The sequence below is a fragment of the Ranitomeya variabilis genome, chromosome 1 (assembly GCF_051348905.1).
Source record: "Ranitomeya variabilis isolate aRanVar5 chromosome 1, aRanVar5.hap1, whole genome shotgun sequence".
NCBI lineage: Eukaryota > Metazoa > Chordata > Amphibia > Anura > Dendrobatidae > Ranitomeya > Ranitomeya variabilis.
Window position 1 is genome coordinate 300,349,984 of NC_135232.1, and position 19,225 is coordinate 300,369,208.

The following is a 19,225-nucleotide window of genomic DNA, read 5'->3' on the forward strand; positions in this document are numbered from 1 at the left end:
GGATGCTATACTGGAGTATCTGAAGAGGAATAACCTCATGACCCAGTATCAGCACGGGTTTACTAGGGACCGTTCATGTCAGACTAATTTGATCAGCTTCTATGAAGAGGTAAGTTCCGGACTGGGCCAAGGGAGCCCAGTGGATGTAGTGTATATGGACTTTTCAAAAGTTTTTGATACGGTGCCTCACAAAAGGTTGTTACATGAAATGAGAATAATGGGCTGGCTCAGGGATAGGAAACAAAGGGTGGTTATTAATTAAGCACATTCGGACTGGGTCGCGGTTAGCAGTGGGGTACCACAGGGGTCAGTATTAGGCCCTCTTCTTTTTAACATATTTATTAATGACCTTGTAGGGGGCATTCAGAGTAGAATTTCAATATTTGCAGAGGACACTAAACTCTGCAGGGTAATCAATACAGAGGAGGACAATTTTATATTACAGGATGATTTATGTAAACTAGAAGCTTGGGCTGATAAATGGCAAATGAGCTTTAATGGGGATAAATGTAAGGTCATGCACTTGGGTAGAAGGAATAAGATGTATAACTATGTGCTTAATTCTAAAACTCTGGGCAAAACCGTCAATGAAAAAGACCTGGGTGTATGGGTGGATGATAAAGTCATATTCAGTGGCCAGTGTCAGGCAGCTGCTACAAAGGCAAATAAAATAATGGGATGTATTAAAAGAGGCATAGATGCTCATGAGGAGAACATAATTTTACCTCTATACAAGTCACTAGTTCGACCACACTTAGAATACTGTGCACAGTTCTGGTCTCCGGTGTATAAGAAAGACGTAGCTGAACTGGAGCGGGTGCAGAGAAGAGCGACCAAGGTTATTAGAGGACTGGGGGGTTTGCAATACCAAGATAGGTTATTACACTTGGGGCTATTTAGTTTGGAAAAACGAAGGCTAAGGGGTGATCTTATGTTAATGTATAAATATATGAGGGGACAGTACAAAGACCTTTCTGATGATCTTTTTAATCATAGACTGGTGACAGGGACAAGGGGGCATCCTCTACGTCTGGAGGAAAAAAGGTTTAAGCATAATAACAGACGCGGATTCTTTACAGTTAGAGCAGTGAGACTATGGAACTCTCTGCTGTATGATGTTGTAATGAGTGACTCATTGCTTCAATTTAAGAGGGGACTGGATACCTTTCTGGAAAAGTATAATATTACAGGGTATATATATTAGATTCCTTGATAAGGCGTTGATCCAGGGAACTAGTCTGATTGCCGTATGTGGGGTCGGGAAGGAATTTTTTTCCCCATGATGGAGCTTACTCTTACCACATGGGTTTTTTTTGCCTTCCCCTGGATCAACATGTTAGGGCATGTTAGGCTATGGGTTGACCTAGATGGACTTAAAGTCTTCCTTCAACCTTAATAACTATGTTACTATGTTACTATGTTACACACTGAGGGCACAGTGGCAGCGGAGGCACCAGGTGTTGATGCGAGAGAATCCAAACCGGCCTAGATTGCTATTACGGTCTGTAAAATTGCCCCAAAATTTGTGTAATTAAACTAAAAGGGAAAGAAAATTAAAAACACAACATGTACTTTATAACTTAAAAACATATTACATTAGCAAAAATTTATATGATTGAGAATGGTTCACAGGTGAAAAACTTGTTCAATGCTTTAGCAATTTAGCAAATGCTTAATTGTCTGGACCATAAATTTTTTGTATGGTATACCTATAGGTACCATTATCGTTCATGGGGAAAAATTAATATATTGTAAAAAGGGTCAACTATTTATTACATATGACTCTTAACCACCATCTTGAAAAATATAATATAGAGAGAGAGTCATAATCCTGTCAATTTTTGTGAACGTTAACAAAAGATAACAAAACCACATAGTATTTCAAAGATTTATTTTTACATAACATAACAGGACAAGTATACCATATAAATCAAAAATAGGATCATTCTTTATTTTGTTCCTGAAGACTTATGTCTGTGATGCCCATGACTGTGGAGTTGTAAAGGCAAACGACCGACTCCTAAATTAGCATGACACAGACTCCAACTCCAACTCAGAATAAGCCACAATGGTCACCGACTCCGACTACATCAGTCAGAATCCGACTACAGAACCCTGGTGATGTCTCCTGTCAAGTGGATGTTTGCTGTTGAGGCTGCGCACCACCAACACAGGAGTATTGCCATGGCACGGCACCCTCGGTACTCATGAAATAATCAGCAAAAGTTTCTCGAACACGCAAACCACTCATGTTGGGACCTGCAGGACCCCAGTTGATTGCTGTATCAAAAGGTTCATACAGTGTCTCCACATCTACTTCAGGACTGTAGTCCCTAACATAATTGTGAAGAACACAGCAAGCTTTCACAACAGAATCAACTGTCCTAATATCCAACTGTATGGCAGTATTTAAGATCCTCCACTGACTAACCATGATTCTAAAGGTGCATTCCACAACTCCTCGTGTCCGGCTCAGCCTAAAGTTAAAAATCCTCTTCTGGGCATTCAGTCCCCTTCGTGGATATGGGCGCAGCAGGTTTGTCATAAGTGGAAAAGCCTCATCTGATACCATCACAAAAGGGACTGGATGTGTGGTCCCTGGAAGAGGTTGAGGGGCTGGGAGCGTAATGCCATCTCGGAGAATTTGCAGTCCAATCTGAGAAGTTCTCAACACCGGGGAGTCCCCCGTTCTGCCATAGGCACCAACATCGATGGCCACAAACTTGTAATGTGCGTCAGCCACCGCCATCAGGATCACCGAGAAATATTTTTTATAATTGTAGAAGACAGATCCGGACCGTGGTGGCTGAATCACTCTTACATGCTTTCCATCAACTGCACCTATGCAGTTCAGGAAGTTGGCAACAGTGTGAAAGCCTGCTGCGACCTGACGCCAAGTCTCCTCGGTTGGGGAAGGCATCACTATGGGCTGCAATTTCTGCCAGATAACATCGCATGTGCTTCCAACAATTTTAGAAATGGTTGACTTTCCAACTCTAAATTGAAGATGCAGGTATGCAAAGCTCTCTCCTGTGGCCAAAAATCTGAAACGACACAAAAAAAAAGGGTTAATTAGCAACCATTAATATCATAACTGATTGCTAGCATCGGCAAGGTGGTATTAGTGCGGGTTCTTATTGGAAAACTAATTATTATTATTATTATTTATATAGCACCATTGATTCCATGGTGCTGTACATGAGAAGGGGTTACATACAAGTTACAGATATCACTTACAGTAGACAAACTTACAATGACAGACTGATACAGAGGGGCGAGGACCCTGCCCTTGCATTCTGCAGGATTATGGGGAAGGAGTCAGTAGGTTGGGGTTGCAGGAGCTCCGGTGTTGGTGGGGCGGTAGCTTCAGTAGTGATGAACTAATGAACTAATAAAGCAATACTGACATCACATGACCGCTGCAAACAATCACAGGGTGCATTGTTGTTGTGTGGACTGGAATGGTGAGACTAAATGTAGTAAAACTATTTTAAAAAGTTACCGCAAGGTGATGAGCAGCCTTTCCTCAGCACAGATAGCCTGCCTCATCACTGTGTCTTGAAGGGTTAAATGTGGACGAAGAATTTGTAACAAATCATCAAAGCAATTGATGGGAATCCGGCAAAATGACTGAAACTTTTCTGGATATCTGCATAACAATGTGAAAATAACATAAATTAAAAAATAATAATTGTGGGAAAACCCACCCCCCAAAAAAATACAGACCTGCGCAAATCACCGTACAGATTGATAAAGTGACCCTTTTCTGCACGCTCCTCAAGGAGGGGGTGAACCCAGAAGCGGTGCCTTCGTCATGCTCATTGCTGCTTAAAGAAAGAAAAAAATATATATATGGTAAGATTAAAATGTCCCCCCCAAAAATATATATATATCATCGCACGGTATAGTACATCCAATGGCAGTACCCCCGCTTTGATGTGTGCTCCGGCGGTGAGCCTGCATCAAATCCAGGACATGTCCAATGTTTTCATCATTTGCCATGTGCCCGCAATCGGCGCAAGTGGAATCACGAGCCACCCGCACCTATTCACTAGTAAAATGCCACAGTCAAAAGCTGACTGGTGTCAATTAAATGGCGCTTCCAGCAGACGGGCAGCAACGCATACCACTGACCACTGTCACCTGATGGGGGGTCATCAGTGCTTTGGCATAAAAACAAGAGGTCTCCTTGTAACCATGTTGTCCGCGCTCATAGCAATACCATGGCAAAAACAATGATGTCATTAAGGACAACTGTCCCTCACATGGCCATATTAAAAAAAAAAAAAAAAATTATGGCTCTGGAAAGAAGTGGAGCGAAAACAGAAAACTGAAAAAATATACACAGTCATTATGGGGTTAATATATTAGTCATTAAGGGGTTAATATATACTTACCGTTTGTAGCATATTCAGCCTCATAATAATAATAAGTAGATAATTCTGATTCTTTGGTTTGGCAATAAAACTAGAGGCATTGCAGCAAAAAATGTATTTGCAAACAGGAAAGCCCTTTTTTTACTTCCTTCCCAGAAGGCACCTTTCAATAAGCTTTATTGCAACTTACAAAAAAACGCAGACAATGGGAAAATGCATAAAAAACGCATGCGGAAAAAACGCCTGAAAAACGCATCAAAAAACGCATAAAAAAACGCATGAAAAACGCAGGTGACCTGCCAGTGACCTCAGTTGCAGATTTGGTCAGGATTTTACCTGCATAAAATCCTGACCAAATCCTGAAGCAATCCTGAACGTGGACACATACCCTTAAAGTTTTGTTTGCCTTTTTCATTTTTTGTTTGGGGCTCACTAACCATGAGCTTTTACAATGTATTCCCATCCCATGTCCCATGTGAATTGAGTGACCCATTGGGTAATTTGTAAACACCAGTGCTGTGCTGAAAACTTTTAATGAATGTTTTTGCTTGAGACTTTACCCTCGTGTTGGTTTGCAATTTATCTATCTTCACATGCAAGGATATAGTTAATTTTCTGAGTGACATCTTGGTGAAGTGAACATTGTTCATTGTGGGCAATCGTTAGTATAGAACTTTACCAGGTTGATGCAGGGCCAGCCATCTGTGTGCGGGAGTGCCACATTGCAATCAAGTTAGGGAGCCAATCTACGCAGCAAGGTAGGGACATTAATTACGGGCATGTGAGGGATGTTTAGGTTCTTCCACCTGAGCCATTTTAGTCTTGGGCAACTGACTTGTATATTCCTACTTTACTATCTATTGGTGTGGTATTTAGTGTTGAGCGATACCGTCCGATACTTGAAAGTATCGGTATCGGAAAGTATCGGCCGATACCGGCAAAATATCGGATCCAATCCGATACCGATACCCGATACCAATACAAGTCAATGGGACGAAAATATCGGAATTAAAAGAAACCCTTTATACACTTGTAGGTTCATTCTACATGAAGGAAAACAACTAAGAATAATGTAGGATGTATTGGGGGACGTGGCGGAGATATTAAAGGCACAGAGGTTTAGCCCAATGTAATAGAATAGCAGGATTTTGCGTTTTTTTTTATGACGTTCGGCGTTAGAAAGAATTTGACTATGTTAATTTTTTTTTTAATGTCAGATATTGATGTTTCACTGCTTCCACGCCCTTCACCTTTTTTTTTACTTCTCCCACGCTTTCTTCTTAATTATCCTCATCATCAGCTTCTTTGACATCAACTTCTTCACCTTATTCATCTTCTTCTTCATCTTCTACCTATTATTTTTTGGGTTACATTGTTCATATTGTTTTTAGTTTACTATTATCTTCATCATATTCTACTTCTTCATCATATTCTTATTTGTGACAGGCATTCCCGTAGTTGTTATCTATAAAAGTTTGAAGATTACACCTTCCGTTCTGCCTGTCACAAAACAGTTACATTTGTCCGCGTTCAGTTTGGCCTGCAGCATCAGGCTTTATCCAGGGGCACCACGAGGAGGAACGGACTCACCCCCATACACTGCTTAGTCTTCTTCTGCTTATAATTTACATAATATTTTTTGCTCTGATATTTTGTGTTATGCTTAATGTCCTTCTGCTCTTTGTTCTGCAGCCTCTTGTTCTTCTGCTTCTCGGTCTTCCAGGTCGTCGTCGTCTCCAGGGTCGTCGTCTCCGGGGTCGTCGTCATCGGGGTGGTCTCCGGGGTCGTCGTCATCGGGGTGGTCTTCAGGGTCATCGTCTCCAGGGTCGTCGTCATCACGGTGGTTGTCGTCTCTGGTGTCGTCGTCATCTTAGGGGTGGTCTTCCGGGTCATCGTGTTTAGTCTCTTGAACTTGGAAATGTAGCAGAAGGTACAAGAAGGCTGAGAAAATGCCGAGAACCAGCTGATGGAACTGGAACTCGGATGGCTACCCGAAGGTCCAAGAGCCAATGGAACTACCGAGGACCAGCTGACGTTACTGGAACCCGGTTACTAAGCAGGAGGTACCTGTGCTGAAAGCACTACCAAGGACCACCTGACGTTGGTGGAACTCAGATACCCAGAGGGAGGCACCTAAGCCAAAGGCTCTGCCCGGAACCAGCTGACGGTACTGGAACCAGGATGGGGAGCAGAAGGTACAAGAGCAAAAGACACTGCCGAGAACCAGCTGACGGTGCTGGAACCCGGATGGGTAGCCGAAGGTCCAAGAGCCAATGGAACTACCGAGGACCAGCTGACGTTACTGGAACCCGGTTACTAAGCAGGAGGTACCCGTGCCTGAAAGCACTACCAAGGACCACCTGACGTTGGTGGAACTCGGATACCAAAGGGAGGCACCTAAGCCAAAGGCTCTGCCCGGAACCAGCTGACGGTACTGGAACCAGGATGGGGAGCAGAAGGTCCAAGAGCAAGTGTCTGCGTGGCTTTTGCAGGACACGTTGCCGGCTGCACAGCAGGGGAACAGCTGGCGGTGCTAGACCCCACTGACACATTGGCTGGTGTTTTTCTCTGTGCAGCTAGCACATCTGGGCCCCAACTGGCGGTTTGTTAGAGCCCAGGGTCAGCAGGAGGAGGAGGAGCAGGAGCAGGGGGAGGGGAGTGTAGGCCGAAGCCTGCACTGGCGGCAGCTTTGGGTCTGTTGTGTCTGCGTGGCGGTCGCAGGACACGTTGCCAGCTACACAGCAGGGGAACAGCTGGCGGTGCTGGACCCCACTGACACATTGGCGAGGTGTTTGGCTCTGTGCAGCCAGCACTTCCGGACAGCAACTAGCGGTGTTGGAGCCCGGGCTCTGCAGGGGGAGCAGAGTGTAGGCCGAAGCCTACTTGAACCAATTTCAAAGGTAACCTTTAACCCCCCCTCAGGGGTTAGAAAGTAGAAGAGCCACAGCTTATGCAGCAGTAGTGCTGCACAAGTCAAAGGTTGCTCTTTTAATTTCACTCCTTGCACACGCTGAATGAAACACGTATAACATTTAGCCCTTTATACAGTCAAACTGTGTTGGAGGCGCGAGTTCCCTTTGTAATGAGACGCAGCACAGATGTCAAGAATCCCACCTTGGTGCTGGGTGCAGCCTCCTGAGCGTTGTTATTTGCTGTACAGGAGTCTGCGCTGTCGTGTTATCCCCTGGCCTAGCGCTGTTAGCGCTGCCCATCTTCTGACATCATTTAATGTCGGCCGGTGCGGTTCGCGATGACCATGAATCCCAGCCCCGCAGTGTCTTAACATTGTAAAAACACTGCGGGGCTGGGATTCAGGGCCTGGCGCAGCACATATGTTGGCCTCTCACACTCGGGTCCTTACACCCGCTTCAGACTGTGCGGCGTCATCTGATCCCTTATCGCATGCCACGGCCATGAAGCCGCACAGTCCGAAGAAGGCGGAAGGAGAGGAGGGACAGGCGAACTGATGCACTGATCCTGCCCATCAATCACACCCTCGCAGTCCCAATAAATAAGACACCGAGGGGCGTTGTGTGGGTCAGGGCGGCCGCAGAGGCGCAGCCAGCCAAACAATGATGCCAGAAGACGGGCAGCGCTACCAAGGGGGTTGCAGCGTGTCATTACAAAGGAAAGTCACACCACCGGGACGGTTAAATGGTCACACAGAGGACACATTGCAGACGTGTTTTCAGTTCCACATGTGCGAGGAGAATACGTTTCTGAGCCACCTTGCACACATGCAGCATTACCGCTGTACAAGGTGGCTGGATAACGTAAAAACGCCTGGGGGAGGGGGGACAGGTTCCCTTCAATTTCAGTTCTTGTGTCTGCGTGGCTTTTGCAGGACACGTTGCCGGCTGCACAGCAGGGGAACAGCTGGCGGTGCTGGACCCCACTGACACATTGGCTGGTGTTTTTCTCTGTGCAGCTAGCACATCTGGGCCCCAACTGGCGGTTTGTTAGAGCCCAGGGTCAGCAGGAGGAGGAGGAGCAGGAGCAGGGGGAGGGGAGTGTAGGCCGAAGCCTGCACTGGCGGCAGCTTTGGGTCTGTTGTGTCTGCGTGGCGGTCGCAGGACACGTTGCCGGCTACACAGCAGGGGAACAGCTGGCGGTGCTGGACCCCACTGACACATTGGCGAGGTGATTGGCTCTGTGCAGCCAGCACTTCCGGACAGCAACTAGCGGTGTTGGAGCCCGGGCTCTGCAGGGGGAGCAGAGTGTAGGCCGAAGCCTACTTGAACCAATTTCAAAGGTAACCTTTAACCCCCCCTCAGGGGTTAGAAAGTAGAAGAGCCACAGCTTATGCAGCAGTAGTGCTGCACAAGTCAAAGGTTGCTCTTTTAATTTCGCTCCTTGCACACGCTGAATGAAACACGTATAACATTTAGCCCTTTATACAGTCAAACTGTGTTGGAGGCGCGAGTTCCCTTTGTAATGAGACGCAGCACAGATGTCAAGAATCCCACCTTGGTGCTGGGTGCAGCCTCCTGAGCGTTGTTATTTGCTGTACAGGAGTCTGCGCTGTCGTGTTATCCCCTGGCCTAGCGCTGTTAGCGCTGCCCATCTTCTGACATCATTTAATGTCGGCCGGTGCGGTTCGCGATGACCATGAATCCCAGCCCCGCAGTGTCTTAACATTGTAAAAACACTGCGGGGCTGGGATTCAGGGCCTGGCGCAGCACATATGTTGGCCTCTCACACTCGGGTCCTTACACCCGCTTCAGACTGTGCGGCGTCATCTGATCCCTTATCGCATGCCACGGCCATGAAGCCGCACAGTCCGAAGAAGGCGGAAGGAGAGGAGGGACAGGCGAACTGATGCACTGATCCTGCCCATCAATCACACCCTCGCAGTCCCAATAAATAAGACACCGAGGGGCGTTGTGTGGGTCAGGGCGGCCGCAGAGGCGCAGCCAGCCAAACAATGATGCCAGAAGACGGGCAGCGCTACCAAGGGGGTTGCAGCGTGTCATTACAAAGGAAAGTCACACCACCGGGACGGTTAAATGGTCACACAGAGGACACATTGCAGACGTGTTTTCAGTTCCACATGTGCGAGGAGAATACGTTTCTGAGCCACCTTGCACACATGCAGCATTACCGCTGTACAAGGTGGCTGGATAACGTAAAAACGCCTGGGGGAGGGGGGACAGGTTCCCTTCAATTTCAGTTCTTGTGTCTGCGTGGCTTTTGCAGGACACGTTGCCGGCTGCACAGCAGGGGAACAGCTGGCGGTGCTGGACCCCACTGACACATTGGCTGGTGTTTTTCTCTGTGCAGCTAGCACATCTGGGCCCCAACTGGCGGTTTGTTAGAGCCCAGGGTCAGCAGGAGGAGGAGGAGCAGGAGCAGGGGGAGGGGAGTGTAGGCCGAAGCCTGCACTGGCGGCAGCTTTGGGTCTGTTGTGTCTGCGTGGCGGTCGCAGGACACGTTGCCGGCTACACAGCAGGGGAACAGCTGGCGGTGCTGGACCCCACTGACACATTGGCGAGGTGTTTGGCTCTGTGCAGCCAGCACTTCCGGACAGCAACTAGCGGTGTTGGAGCCCGGGCTCTGCAGGGGGGAGCAGAGTGTAGGCCGAAGCCTACTTGAACCAATTTCAAAGGTAACCTTTAACCCCCCCTCAGGGGTTAGAAAGTAGAAGAGCCACAGCTTATGCAGCAGTAGTGCTGCACAAGTCAAAGGTTGCTCTTTTAATTTCGCTCCTTGCACACGCTGAATGAAACACGTATAACATTTAGCCCTTTATACAGTCAAACTGTGTTGGAGGCGCGAGTTCCCTTTGTAATGAGACGCAGCACAGATGTCAAGAATCCCACCTTGGTGCTGGGTGCAGCCTCCTGAGCGTTGTTATTTGCTGTACAGGAGTCTGCGCTGTCGTGTTATCCCCTGGCCTAGCGCTGTTAGCGCTGCCCATCTTCTGACATCATTTAATGTCGGCCGGTGCGGTTCGCGATGACCATGAATCCCAGCCCCGCAGTGTCTTAACATTGTAAAAACACTGCGGGGCTGGGATTCAGGGCCTGGCGCAGCACATATGTTGGCCTCTCACACTCGGGTCCTTACACCCGCTTCAGACTGTGCGGCGTCATCTGATCCCTTATCGCATGCCACGGCCATGAAGCCGCACAGTCCGAAGAAGGCGGAAGGAGAGGAGGGACAGGCGAACTGATGCACTGATCCTGCCCATCAATCACACCCTCGCAGTCCCAATAAATAAGACACCGAGGGGCGTTGTGTGGGTCAGGGCGGCCGCAGAGGCGCAGCCAGCCAAACAATGATGCCAGAAGACGGGCAGCGCTACCAAGGGGGTTGCAGCGTGTCATTACAAAGGAAAGTCACACCACCGGGACGGTTAAATGGTCACACAGAGGACACATTGCAGACGTGTTTTCAGTTCCACATGTGCGAGGAGAATACGTTTCTGAGCCACCTTGCACACATGCAGCATTACCGCTGTACAAGGTGGCTGGATAACGTAAAAACGCCTGGGGGAGGGGGGACAGGTTCCCTTCAATTTCAGTTCTTGTGTCTGCGTGGCTTTTGCAGGACACGTTGCCGGCTGCACAGCAGGGGAACAGCTGGCGGTGCTGGACCCCACTGACACATTGGCTGGTGTTTTTCTCTGTGCAGCTAGCACATCTGGGCCCCAACTGGCGGTTTGTTAGAGCCCAGGGTCAGCAGGAGGAGGAGGAGCAGGAGCAGGGGGAGGGGAGTGTAGGCCGAAGCCTGCACTGGCGGCAGCTTTGGGTCTGTTGTGTCTGCGTGGCGGTCGCAGGACACGTTGCCGGCTACACAGCAGGGGAACAGCTGGCGGTGCTGGACCCCACTGACACATTGGCGAGGTGTTTGGCTCTGTGCAGCCAGCACTTCCGGACAGCAACTAGCGGTGTTGGAGCCCGGGCTCTGCAGGGGGAGCAGAGTGTAGGCCGAAGCCTACTTGAACCAATTTCAAAGGTAACCTTTAACCCCCCCTCAGGGGTTAGAAAGTAGAAGAGCCACAGCTTATGCAGCAGTAGTGCTGCACAAGTCAAAGGTTGCTCTTTTAATTTCGCTCCTTGCACACGCTGAATGAAACACGTATAACATTTAGCCCTTTATACAGTCAAACTGTGTTGGAGGCGCGAGTTCCCTTTGTAATGAGACGCAGCACAGATGTCAAGAATCCCACCTTGGTGCTGGGTGCAGCCTCCTGAGCGTTGTTATTTGCTGTACAGGAGTCTGCGCTGTCGTGTTATCCCCTGGCCTAGCGCTGTTAGCGCTGCCCATCTTCTGACATCATTTAATGTCGGCCGGTGCGGTTCGCGATGACCATGAATCCCAGCCCCGCAGTGTCTTAACATTGTAAAAACACTGCGGGGCTGGGATTCAGGGCCTGGCGCAGCACATATGTTGGCCTCTCACACTCGGGTCCTTACACCCGCTTCAGACTGTGCGGCGTCATCTGATCCCTTATCGCATGCCACGGCCATGAAGCCGCACAGTCCGAAGAAGGCGGAAGGAGAGGAGGGACAGGCGAACTGATGCACTGATCCTGCCCATCAATCACACCCTCGCAGTCCCAATAAATAAGACACCGAGGGGCGTTGTGTGGGTCAGGGCGGCCGCAGAGGCGCAGCCAGCCAAACAATGATGCCAGAAGACGGGCAGCGCTACCAAGGGGGTTGCAGCGTGTCATTACAAAGGAAAGTCACACCACCGGGACGGTTAAATGGTCACACAGAGGACACATTGCAGACGTGTTTTCAGTTCCACATGTGCGAGGAGAATACGTTTCTGAGCCACCTTGCACACATGCAGCATTACCGCTGTACAAGGTGGCTGGATAACGTAAAAACGCCTGGGGGAGGGGGGACAGGTTCCCTTCAATTTCAGTTCTTGTGTCTGCGTGGCTTTTGCAGGACACGATGCCGGCTGCACAGCAGGGGAACAGCTGGCAGTGCTGAACCCCACTGACACATTGGCTGGTGTTTTTCTCTGTGCAGCTAGCAGTACCGGGCCCCAACTGGCGGTGTTAGAGCCCAGGGTCAGCAGGAGGAGCAGGGGGAGCGGAGTGTAGGCCGAAGCCTGCACTCGAGCAAGTTGAAAGGAAACCTTTAACCCCCCCCCCAGGCGTTTGTAGCTGAAAGAGCCATTGTGTACAGCACTAATGCTGGAAAAGGTAAACTTAGCTCTTTTAATTATGGTCCTTGCACATGCGGAACCTAACAGTTATGAAATGTGTCCCCTCACAGCGTAAAACCGTCCGGTAGGTGGAACTTTCCTTTGTCGTGTGACGCAGCACAGCCATCATTTTTACCCCCTTGGCGCCGTGCGCCGCCTCCTCAGCGTTGTTTGAATCTGTCCCGGAGCCTGCGCTGTTAGGTTAGCCCTTGGCCATGCACACATTTTGCGCTGCCCGTCTTCTGACATCATTTGGTGTCAGGCTGGCTGCGCCTGTGCGGGTGCGCTGGCCGAGATCCCGCCTCGCAGTGTCGTCTAATGTAATCCCACCGCGGGCCTGTGATCCGTGCCCGTGCGCAGTGCATATCCTCGCCTCTCACTCCCCTCCCTACGGCTTTTTCAGACTGTGCGGTGTCACGGCCGTGGCATGCTATTAGGGACCAGCTGACATCGCACAGTCTGAAGAAGCCGTAGGGAGGGGAGTGAGAGGCGAGGATATGCACTGCGCACGGGCACGGATCACAGGCCCGCGGTGGGATTACATTAGACGACACTGCGAGGCGGGATCTCGGCCAGCGCACCCGCACAGGCGCAGCCAGCCTGACACCAAATGATGTCAGAAGACGGGCAGCGCAAAATGTGTGCATGGCCAAGGGCTAACCTAACAGCGCAGGCTCCGGGACAGATTCAAACAACGCTGAGGAGGCGGCGCACGGCGCCAAGGGGGTAAAAATGATGGCTGTGCTGCGTCACACGACAAAGGAAAGTTCCACCTACCGGACGGTTTTACGCTGTGATGGGACACATTTCATAACTGTTAGGTTCCGCATGTGCAAGGAGCACCACGAAAAGAGGCACTTTTTCCCTTTGCATCATTACTGCTGCACAAGGTGGCTCCTTCAGTAACAAACGCCTGGGGGGGGGGGGGGGGGGGGACAGGTTCCCTTAAAGTAAACTTGTTGTGACTGCGTGGCGGTCGCAGTACACGTTGCCGTATACACAGCAGGGGAACAGCTGGCGGTGCTGAACCCCACTAACACATTGGCGAGGTGTTTGGCTCTGTGCGTACAGCACTTCTGGACGGCAACTGGCGGTGTTGGAGCCCAGGGACAGGTGGAGGAGGAGGAGGTTGGAGGAGGTTGGAGGAGGTAGGAGGGATTGCCACACACACAGCAGGGGAACAGCTGACGTTACTGAACCCCAATAACAGAGGAGGGACTGTTGACTGTGCGTACAGCACTTCTGGACGGCAACTGGCGGTGTTGGAGCCCAGGGACAGGTGGAGGAGGAGGAGGTTGGAGGAGGTAGGAGGGATTGCCACACACACAGCAGGGGAACAGCTGACGTTACTGAACCCCAATAACAGAGGAGGGACTGTTGACTGTGCGTACAGCACTTCTGGACGGCAACTGGCGGTGTTGGAGCCCAGGGACAGGTGGAGGAGGAGGAGGTTGGAGGAGGTAGGAGGGATTGCCACACACACAGCAGGGGAACAGCTGACGTTACTGAACCCCAATAACAGAGGAGCGACTGTTGACTGTGCGTACAGCACTTCTGGACGGCAACTGGCGGTGTTGGAGCCCAGGGACAGGTGGAGGAGGAGGAGGTTGGAGGAGGTAGGAGGGATTGCCACACACACAGCAGGGGAACAGCTGACGTTACTGAACCCCAATAACAGAGGAGGGACTGTTGACTGTGCGTACAGCACTTCTGGACGGCAACTGGCGGTGTTGGAGCCCAGGGACAGGTGGAGGAGGAGGAGGTTGGAGGAGGTAGGAGGGATTGCCACACACACAGCAGGGGAACAGCTGACGTTACTGAACCCCAATAACAGAGGAGGGACTGTTGACTGTGCGTACAGCACTTCTGGACGGCAACTGGCGGTGTTGGAGCCCAGGGACAGGTGGAGGAGGAGGAGGTTGGAGGAGGTAGGAGGGATTGCCACACACACAGCAGGGGAACAGCTGACGTTACTGAACCCCAATAACAGAGGAGGGACTGTTGACTGTGCGTACAGCACTTCTGGACGGCAACTGGCGGTGTTGGAGCCCAGGGACAGGTGGAGGAGGAGGAGGTTGGAGGAGGTAGGAGGGATTGCCACACACACAGCAGGGGAACAGCTGACGTTACTGAACCCCAATAACAGAGGAGGGACTGTTGACTGTGCGTACAGCACTTCTGGACGGCAACTGGCGGTGTTGGAGCCCAGGGACAGGTGGAGGAGGAGGAGGTTGGAGGAGGTAGGAGGGATTGCCACACACACAGCAGGGGAACAGCTGACGTTACTGAACCCCAATAACAGAGGAGCGACTGTTGACTGTGCGTACAGCACTTCTGGACGGCAACTGGCGGTGTTGGAGCCCAGGGACAGGTGGAGGAGGAGGAGGTTGGAGGAGGTAGGAGGGATTGCCACACACACAGCAGGGGAACAGCTGACGTTACTGAACCCCAATAACAGAGGAGGGACTGTTGACTGTGCGTACAGCACTTCTGGACGGCAACTGGCGGTGTTGGAGCCCAGGGACAGGTGGAGGAGGAGGAGGTTGGAGGAGGTTGGAGGAGGTAGGAGGGATTGCCACACACACAGCAGGGGAACAGCTGACGTTACTGAACCCCAATAACAGAGGAGCGACTGTTGACTGTGCGTACAGCACTTCTGGACGGCAACTGGCGGTGTTGGAGCCCAGGGACAGGTGGAGGAGGAGGAGGTTGGAGGAGGTAGGAGGGATTGTCACACACACAGCAGGGGAACAGCTGACGTTACTGAACCCCAATAACAGAGGAGCGACTGTTGACTGTGCGTACAGCACTTCTGGACGGCAACAGGCGGTGTTGGAGCCCAGGGACAGGTGGAAAAGCAGAGGAACACAATGTAGGCCGAAGCCTGAGAAAGTCGAAAGGGAACCTTTAACCCCCCCCCAAGGCGTTTGTAGCTGAAAGAGCCAGCTTGTGCAGCACAAAAGATGCAAAAGGAAAAGGTGGCTCTTTTCATTATGCTCCTTGCAAACACAGAACTAAACACTTATAAAATGTGTCCCCTGCAACCGTAAAACCGTCCCGGAGGTGGGACTTTCCTTCGTAATGTGACGCAGCACAGCCGTCATTCCTACCCCCCCGGCGCCGCGCACCGGCTCCTCAGCGTTGTTTTATTCCGTCCCGGAGCCTGCGCTGTTATGTTATCCCGTGGCCAGGCACACTTAGCGCTGCCCGTCTTCTGGCATCATTTGGTGTCAGGATGGCTGCGCCTGTGCGGCCGCGCTGGCAGAGAGCCCGCCTCGCAGTGTCTTCTGATTTAATCCCACTGGGGGCCTGGGATCCATGGACATGCGCAGTGCATATCCTCGCCTCTCACTCCCCTCCCTACGGCTTCTTAAGACTGTGCGGTGTCACGGCCATGGCATGCTATTAGGGACCAGCTGACACCGAACAGTCTGAAGAAGCCATAGGGAAATGAGTGAGAGGTGGAGGTTCAGATATGCACTGCGCATGTCCATGGATCCCAGGCCCCCAGTGGGATTAAATCAGAAGACACTGCGAGGCGGGCTCTCTGCCAGCGCGGCCGCACAGGCGCAGCCATCCTGACACCAAATGATGCCAGAAGACGGGCAGCGCTAAGTGTGCCTGGCCACGGGATAACATAACAGCGCAGGCTCCGGGACGGAATAAAACAACGCTGAGGAGCCGGTGCGCGGCGCCGGGGGGGTAGGAATGACGGCTGTGCTGCGTCACATTACGAAGGAAAGTCCCACCTCCGGGACGGTTTTACGGTTGCAGGGGACACATTTTATAAGTGTTAAGTTCTGCGTGTGCAAGGAGCTAAACAAAAATAGCTACCTTTTCCTTGTGCAGCATTACTGCTGCACAAGGTGGCTCTTTCAGTAACAAACGCCTTGGGGGGGGGGGGACAGATTCCCTTACATTTCAGTTGTTGTGTCAGCGTGGCGGTCGCATGACACATTGCCGGCTACACAGCTGGGGATCAGCTGACGTTACTGAAACCCAATAACACTGGGTCGTATGTTTTGACTGTGCAGACGGCACTTCTGAGCCTCAACTGGCGGTGTTGGAGCACAGGAATTTAAGTTCAGGTGGTAGAAAGATGAACACAACAGGAGACCTGGATAACGTATACAGTGACCTAATTATTTAATCAGGAGGAGGAGTGGCAAATTCCTGCGAGATCCAGGCCTTGTTCATTTTCAGGAAAGTAAGCCGGTCAACGTTATCGGAGGATAGTCGCATGCGACGGTCAGTTAGTACACCACCTGCAGCACTAAAGACACGTTCCGATAATACACTGGCCGCAGGGCAAGACAGCACCTCCAATGCATACTGGCTTAGCTCTGGCCATGTATCCAGCTTTGAGACCCAAAACTTGAAAGGGGAAGAGCCGTCTGGGAGTACAGCAAGAGGGCAAGACATGTAGTCTGTCACCATCTGACGGAACCGTTGCCTCCTGCTGACTGGAGCCGTCTGTGATGGTGTAGACTTTTGTGGGGGGCACAGAAAACTGTGCCACAGTTGGGCCATACTGGTCTTGCCTTGGGCAGAGGCACTGCTTCTGCTCCCTCTTTGTGCAGAGCCTCCACCACTGCCTGGACGCACTGAGCTGCTTTGGAATGCACTAGCAGCACTTCTCTCAGTTGGAATGGAGAAGATGATGGAATTGACCAGTGTGTCTTGGTACTCCCGCATTTTTCGCTCACGGTTCAACGGTGTGATGAGGCTTTCTACGTTGTCCCGGTAGCGAGGATCGAGGAGGGTGAACACCCAATAATCAGACATGTTGAGAATGTGGGCGATGCGGCGGTCGTTTCTCAGGCACTGCAGCATGTAATCCACCATGTGCTGCAGACTGCCAACTGCCCAAGAAACGCTGTCCCCTGCTGGAGGCGTGATCTCTGCCCGCTCGTCATCACCCCACCCTCGCTGTACACACTGAGTACTGGACAATTCGGTAACTCCCTCCTCTGGACGGATGTCTTCCTCCTCCATTGACTCCTCCTCATCCTCCTCACAAACTGTCCCCTGCCTAAGCGTTTGTGAGGAACCACGTGGCGCTGACTGTCCAGAAGATGATGGAAATGGTGAATCCTCATCCTCCACCTCTTCCACAACATCATCCCTTAGCGCTTGCAGTGATTTTTCAAGCAGGCAGATAAGGGGGACAGTCATGCTGACTAGTGCATCATCTGCACTCGCCATCCGCGTGGAATAATCAAAGGGACGCAAAACCTGGCAGACGTCATTCATAGTGGCCCACTCTGTGGTTGTGAAGTCTGTACGGCGCTGACTGCGACTTTTTTGCGCCTGAAGCAGCTGGTACTCCATTACAGCTTGCTGCTGCTCACACAACCGCTCCAACATATGTAACGTGGAATTCCACCTGGTAGGTAGGTCACATATGATGCGATGTTCCGGCAGGCGGTGTCGGCGCTGCAGAGCCGCAATGCGCGCTTTTGCCGTGCTGGAACGCCGCAAGTGAGCACACTCTAGGCGGACCTTGTGCAGCAGTGCATCAAGATCCGGATAGTCCCTCAAAAAGCTCTGCACGACCAAATTGAGCACATGTGCCAGACATGGGATGTGAGTGAGGTTGCCGAGGCCCAGAGCTGCCACCAGATTTCGGCCATTATCACACACTACCATGCCTGGCTGGAGATTCGCTGGCACAAACCACACATCGCTCTCCTGCTTGATGGCATTCCAGAGCTCCTGCGCTGTGTGGCTACGATTCCCCAAAAAAATTAATTTCAAGACGGCCTGTTGACGTTTGGCCACGGCTGTGCTCATGTCGGTCGTAACAGGTACACGTTCATCACGGGTCCATGTGGAGGTGGACTGTGACGGCTCCTGCAGCGATGATTCTGAGGAACTGGTGTAAGAGGAGGAGTCAATGCGTACAGAATGGATTCCTGCAATCCTTGGAGTGGGCAGGACACGTCCTGCGCCACTCGCACGGTCTGTACCCGGCTCAACGACATTAACCCAATGGGCAGTGAGGGAAAGGTATCGCCCCTGTCCATGTTGACTGGTCCACGCATCGGTGGTGAGGTGGACCTTGCTACTGACGGCGTTCAGTAGCGCGTGTTTTATGTGTCCCTCCACATGCTTGTGCAGGGCAGGGACGGCTTGCCTGCTGAAGTAAAAGCGGCTGGGCACATTGTACTGTGGGACTGCCAATGACATCAAGTCACGGAAGCTGTCAGTCTCCACCAGCCTGAATGACAGCATTTCCAGTGAAAGAAGTTTGGCAATGCCTGCAGTCAGAGCCTGTGCTCGTGGGTGGTTTGACGAGAAAGGCCGCCTTTTCTCCCATGCCTGTACTACCGATGGCTGTAGACTGGGCTGGGAGTGTGTGGATGACTGGGAAAGTGGTGCTGCGGGTGGAATTACAGCGGGTCTCTGGACAACAGGGCCAGAGGTTCTTCCACGGCGATCCTGGGAGGAAGCCGAACCAGCTGCGTGTGAGCTAGAGGAAGAGGCAACACGAGCTGAAGAGGTGGTAGCTGCCGCTGTTGGTTGGCCTACCTCTTCAGTGTGTTTTTCTAACAACGCCGGGTGCCTGGTGCGCACATGTTTCCACATGTTGGAGGTATTGAGGCTGCTGACATTTCGACCTCTTTTGACTTTGTGATGACACACGTTGCATCTGACATAGCAAATGTCATCTGCAACTGTGTCAA

At 51.3% G+C, this 19,225-nt stretch overlaps 1 protein-coding gene across 1 annotated transcript in view; it reads right to left on the bottom strand.

Moving 5' to 3' along the window:
• Positions 1 to 2,131: 2,131 nt before the first annotated feature.
• LOC143794439 (uncharacterized) overlaps positions 2,132 to 19,225 on the bottom strand; it is a 72,041-nt gene continuing 54,947 nt past the window's right edge. Inside the window, exons 5-6 of the mRNA XM_077280962.1 lie at positions 3,503 to 3,726; positions 2,132 to 3,044 (exon numbers count right to left, since the gene is read on the bottom strand). Coding sequence (XP_077137077.1) covers positions 2,132 to 3,044; positions 3,503 to 3,726 — 1,137 coding nt within the window. The remainder of the gene's footprint in view (positions 3,045 to 3,502; positions 3,727 to 19,225) is intronic.